The 6,000-nt window shown below is 62.1% G+C and overlaps 1 protein-coding gene across 1 annotated transcript; it reads left to right on the top strand.

The window, feature by feature from the left end:
• Nucleotides 1-3,790: 3,790 nt before the first annotated feature.
• LOC137153868 (gap junction alpha-3 protein-like) lies at nt 3,791-4,741 on the top strand. Its single transcript, XM_067549684.1, has one exon. The coding sequence runs from the start codon at nt 3,791-3,793 to the stop codon at nt 4,739-4,741; it is 951 nt and encodes a 316-aa protein (XP_067405785.1).
• The last annotated feature ends 1,259 nt before the right edge of the window (nt 4,742-6,000 follow it).

The following is a 6,000-nucleotide window of genomic DNA, read 5'->3' as shown; positions in this document are numbered from 1 at the left end:
CCCATACAGCCATTGGGGTGACCATTGCCTTTGAGGCCATCTGCCTGGGGTTCTGGCACCTTCGCTGATGGTTGCTCCCCCAGGTACTGCATCCCCAAAGGGACACTGAGGCACCGTTGACAGACCCCTGCTGGGGCAGCCCAAAGCCTCTTACTGTGCGGTACCATCACCCCAGAGAGCGACCCCTCAGCAACGACCACCTCGACTACCAGGTTCGTCGTGGGTGCCGCGGCCGGAGCAGGCGTACGGACCACGCTCTGGCGAGCTGGGGTGACCCGGGCATCATCCCTGCACCGAGGACTTTTTGCGCTCTGCATGTGTCGCGGCGCTGAGTCAAGCTCCAGCGACCAGCTCTGCCTGGCCTCGGTGCAGGGCGATCTCCTCGGTGCTGAGGCTGTCTCCGGCATCTGGGTTTGCCTTGGTGCAGGGCGAACTCCTCGGTGCCGAGGCTGTCTCCGGCATCTGGGTTTGCCTTGGTGCAGGGCGAACTCCTCGGTGCCGAGGCTGTCTCCGGCATCCGGGTTCTGCACCACCCGGCTCCTCGGTGCTGAGGCTGTCTCCGGCATCCGGGTTCTGCACCACCCGCTCCTCGGTGCTGAGACTGTCTCCGGTGACTGGGATCAGCGCCGCGTACTTGCTGGCAACTCTTCGGTGCCGGAGCAGCGGGATGGATCTCGCCCACTGCAGGGGGGCCGAGACTGGTGTTGGGCAGGCGACCTCGCTCTCTGCCTCGAAGCAGGTCGGTCCGGCTACCACGACCTGGGATGATTTCTAGGGGAGCGATCCTGCTCTACCCTAGGAAACCGGTCTGCAGGAGATCTTCCTCCCCGTCCCGGGGATCTCCTGAGCCGTTCAGGGGGCCCCAACACGGGCTTCCCCATAACGCCAGCCCCTTCTCGCCCGCGGAGGTATGGGCGGCGGTGGCATATGCAAGGCCAACGAGGCTCTTGCCGCCCTTCGGCCACCGAAGTCGACGGTGCCGGTAGGTGCCGAGGGGCTCCCCCACTCCTCGTGTCAGGTGAGGCTCCCTGGCTGGAGACGCTGGCTCTGGCAGGGGGTCCCCGTGATCCGACCTCGGTGCGGATCGGTGCTCCACCCGCCTGCTCCGGCGGTGCGGGAGAGTCTGAGTGCTTCCGTCTCCGCGGTGCCAAGTCGGGTCGGTGCTGACGGTGCTCTCTGCACCGGCGGTGTGCTGGATACCACAGCGAAGCAGGTGGCTCAGAGCCGGCTCAGGGCTCCGTGAGCCGGGCTTTCAGGCAGATTATCCGGAGTCTGAAAGCCTCACGATCCGTTCTCTTACTTGCGAAGAGCCACGCTTCAGGCAGTGCGGGTCAGTTAGCGGGAAAGCCGTCCCGCCGGAGCACACGGCTTGAAGCCATGACACCGGAGCACACCCGCTCCCAGTCAGAAACTCAGCTAGACCATCCTCCAGTGTCTAACGACCACTACAGCAGTTACTAGTCTAACGAACTAATTAACACAAAAACCCTAGTCTTAAGGTTTAAACTCAGGGAATAAAGCGCTTGCAATGGAAGCGCAGGCCTTTCCAGTAACCGCCACGGGCGGAAAGAAGGGGCTGAGGGGGCGTAGGGCCAGAAGCACCTCATATACCGCGCCATGCACGCGGGGTTCCAGAGGGCACCGGAGCCGGCCCTAAGGGAACTGCTAAGGTGAAAAAAGTTCCAGTAGCCGTGCACACACCTACAGTGGAATGGACGTGAGCAATCACTCGAAGAAGAAGGAAGTCTTTCTTCACCCAGCACACAGTCAACCTGTGGAACTCCTTGCCAGGGGATGTTGTGAAGGCCAAAAGCATAACTGGGTTCACAAAAGAATTGGGTTCAGTTCCTGGAGGTCAGGTACAGCAATGGCTCTTGGCCAAGATGGTCAGGGACCTGCTCTGCCATGGGTTAGACCAGTAACCGCAGGAGGAATTCCTGGTGCCTGGGCTTGGAGTTCTTCCTGCTGGGGGTGCTGCAGGTGGGCACATAGCCAGGCCGCGCCCTGGCGCAGGCAGAGGGGGGCATCCTGTAGCTGGTCCAGGGCAGGGTCCATGCTCTGGACATATCTGGTGTTCCGTGGATCTCACTGGGGAGGCTGAGCCCCAGGGACCCATCCCCATCCCCAGCCCCTGCTCTCCACTGCAGAGATGGGAGCCGAGGCCCTGCCCTCTGAGCTTCTACAGACTGGGGGGGACACTAACGTCACCCCACCCTGTAAATAGTAAGGAGGGGGTGTGGGTACACTGTGTGCTGCAGAGAGCAGGGCAAGGCGGCCTTTGCATGCCTCCACCCCTCACTGTGCAGGTGCCCAGGGGCCCTTGGCCCTGCCCTGGGGCCTGCGGAATAGTGCGGCCCCTCCCCATGCACACCGGGGTGTGGGTGCCCCCCATTCAGGCAGAGCCTGCCATCCTGGGGCACTGGGAGCCCGTGTGGAGGAGCCCAGCCCCCGGTCCCAGCAGCGACTGGAGGTCGGTCAGGAAAATGACCCTCCAATGGCATTGAGGCGGCAGAGTCAGAGAATGCCCAGGGCTGGTTCAGAGCTGCCCCCACACTGCTCCCTGCAGTTGGGGTTATATTTAGAAACGTGCCCAGGCCAAAAATAAAGAGGTAGCAAGATTCCCAGTGGCTATTTCATCTGTCAATCACGGTGACAGCCAATGAGCCATGATTTACCCCTCCAACATAACCTGCACAAAACACTACAGACAGTCAGTCAGACAGACAGACGTGCGCCCGCCTGCCAGCCCCTCGCCGGATACCTCCAGAAGAGCAGCTGGGAGGCGCCCTGCTGGGGCTGCAGGGATCTACTACCCCAGAGGCATGGAGAGGCTGGAAGGCAGCTGGTGACGAGGCTCCACGGCTGCAGGACCTGCGAACGGTGAGGGGGTTTCTTTGCCTTTGGCCAGGCCTGTGGCCTCATGGCAGCTGCTAAATGCACTAGGCCTGGTGCCGGTTCCCATGTGCACAGACGGTCCCCGGCCTGGTGCTGTGGGAGACACCATGGCCCTGGGCCCTTGCGTGGCCCCTGGATGCACGGGAGCAGCACTGGGCTGGGCGGGGCAGGCTCCTTCCTGCAGCGCTTTGCTGGTCCAGCTTAAAGGGCTTGAGCGACGCGGCTCAACTGGAACCCTAGCCCGGCAGCGTGCAGCCTGGCTCAACCCCTAGGAGAGAAAGTGTGGTGCGAGCTTCTCCCCACACCGCCCAGCCGCTCCGCTCACTCCACAGGGAGCCGCTCAGATTCTCTGTCTAGGAGTCACTTATTTCCAGCTGCCCTGCGTTACCAGCTGCACACAGCAGATACACACTGAACCGCTCCCAGGCTCTGGCTGCGAAAGGGCCACAGCCAGTCCCCAACACCAGGGCCGCAGAGCTGGCGCTCACACACGGGTTTTGCAGCCGTAGGCAGCTGATGGGCTCCGGCAGCCACAGGATAACCCGGTCCCTTTTCCTGAGTTTGCTCTGGAGCGAGGCCCGTGGATCTTACAAACACCTGAACCCAGGACGAGACCAAATAATACAGGAATTTACTGCCGGCAAGAGGCAAGCATGGCTGTGAGCTGGATCCGGCCTCTCAGGCAGTGCTGTGCGCTGGATCCCTCGCAGCGCCCCCGGGCAGGAAGCTCCAGATGCCAGGCTGTGCCAGAGGGAAGGGGAGGGCTCTGCTGCGGGGCTGTGCCCAGTGCAGGGAGCCAGCCTCACCCCGCTCTGGGGCTGGGAGGGCACAAGTCTCTGGGATGCCGACGTTTGGGCGTGTTCTTCTCTTTTAGGACGAGCCGGTATTTGCACTCATGGGTGACTGGAACCTGCTGGGGAGGCTTCTGGAGCGCGCGCAGGAGCACTCCACGGTGGTGGGGAAGGTCTGGCTCACGGTGCTCTTCATTTTCCGTATCCTGGTCTTGGGAGCAGCTGCAGAGAAAGTCTGGGGGGACGAGCAGTCAGGCTTCTCCTGCGACACCAAACAGCCAGGCTGCCAGAACGTCTGTTACGACCAAACCTTCCCCATCTCTCACATCCGCTTCTGGGTGCTGCAGATCATCTTCGTCTCCACCCCCAGCCTCGTCTACCTGGGCCACATCCTGCACCTGGTGCGCACGGAGGGGAAGGAGCAGCAGCGAGAGGAGACCTGGGGGCCCCTGGTGCAGCACAAGCCCTCCATCAAAGATGGCCATGGCAAAGTCCATCTGCGGGGGGCTATTCTGAGGACATACGTTTGCAACATTGTCTTTAAGATGCTCTTCGAGGTGAGCTTCATCGTGGGCCAGTACGTGCTGTACGGGTTTGAACTGAAGCCTCTCTACACATGCAACCGCTGGCCCTGCCCCAACACCGTCAACTGCTACATCGCCCGGCCCACCGAGAAGACCATCTTCATCCTCTTCATGCTGGGTGTGGCCTGCCTGTCTCTGCTCCTCAACCTGATTGAAATGTACCACCTGGGCATCACCAGGTGGAAGCAGGGCCTGGCCACTGAGCACCGCCAGGAGCCTGACACCAAGGCCACAAGACATCTGCACCTTTCCCACGGTACTGTGCCAGACATCCCAGCTGGCTTCAGTCCCAGGCACAGCTGCAGCTTTCCCCATCCGGCTGCCACCGGCCTTCCACTGCAGCTTCACTCCAGCAGGCCCAGCTATGGAGCAGGACGAGCTGCTGAGCAGCTCCTGGCAGAAATGTGGCAGCAGGGCAGCAGGACCAGTCAGCCCAGCACTAAGCTGAGACCCAGTGACTTGGCTGTTTAGTGGAGGCGGCCCAGCCCCGCCCCGCCCGGGGAGCCAGGTGCGGCCCAGCACTGCCTGGCGGGGGGACCAGACAAGCACTCAGGTACCACAAGACTGCAGCACAGGGGAGCACAGCTCTGCCCAGGAGACTCTTGCGTTTCCATGCTGTCCCCTGGTTTCCTTGCCATGGAAATACTAGGCCCATCACGCAGACACCACCGTCCCGGAGCCTGACACCGGGCCAGACGTGCAGAACTCAAGTCCTCTCCCCTCGCCTGCTCCCCATGCAGCCCTGGGGCGCCTAGGGGCTGGGCTGGGCTGTAGCCCATCAGGGGTAAATGCTCCACACTCGCAGGAAGAAGGCAGGGCCTGGAGCTTTTCCATGCCCATGTGACAAGGCCTTCACTGCTGCACTGAACCTGGCCTGTGCAAGAGGCACCTGCCACTCCCCCGTTTCCCCTTTTCAGGGGGGAGAGGCACCCTCCTGGCCTGACCTGCGCTCCTGGGCAGTGCCACAGCTCATGGAGGCACCAGCAAAGCCTCTCCTAGTAGCTGGATGCTCAGGGCCACGAGCCCCTCCCAGGCCCTATGCCACGCACCTCGGGCCCAGCATTGCAGGCTGTGGCTGTCCCAGCCTCAGTGAGGGAAGATGGCGCTGTTCTGAGCGGGAAGGCTCAGGCCCCACGGCCTCTGCGTCCCAGTCATGTGGCTCCCTCCCCAGGCTCCTGTGTCCCAGCAACACTCGAGCCATCTCGACACCCACGGGCAACACGTGGAAAAGCAAAGGCTGCGGCTGATGTTCGGGTGACATTGTGGTTTGAGCGACAGCTACAGCCCTTGCTGGGAGCCCGGCTGGGATGCGAATGATTCTCTTCTGCAACAAGAGAGTTCTGCAAACGGCTGGCACAGGGGAAGGGTTCTCCCTCAGCAAAGCCCCGCACAGACCCCTGGCATGAAAGGGGAATTCAGTCCTAGGCTGCTTCTCTCGCTAGCTTACGGGGTCTCTGCGTGCAGGGCCCCAGCCCAGGGGTCGGGAGGGAACCTCCTGCTGGGTGGTGTCTCTGCTCTCCCGAGAAGGATCCAGGCCCTTGCTCTGCACTGAATGGGAAACCCACTCCATGCTGCCTCCAGCATTCCTGGGCCTTGCTGGGGTGAAGAGGGTGAAAGGGAGCAAGCGTGGGCTACATTAAACCTCTGGCTGGAGTTCTGTCTCAGCTTGGCTGGTCAGGTTTCTTCGCACTGGGCACGGAGGTCACTGCAGGCTTGCCCCCGTCACTCAG

Source organism: Emydura macquarii, unplaced genomic scaffold, assembly GCF_026122565.2.
Source record: "Emydura macquarii macquarii isolate MOO-44397 ecotype Brisbane River unplaced genomic scaffold, CSIRO-AGI_Emac_v2 contig_1253, whole genome shotgun sequence".
Lineage (NCBI taxonomy): Eukaryota > Metazoa > Chordata > Testudines > Chelidae > Emydura > Emydura macquarii.
Note: the sequence above shows the minus strand (reverse complement) of the source record. Positions and strands in the feature narration are given on the sequence as shown.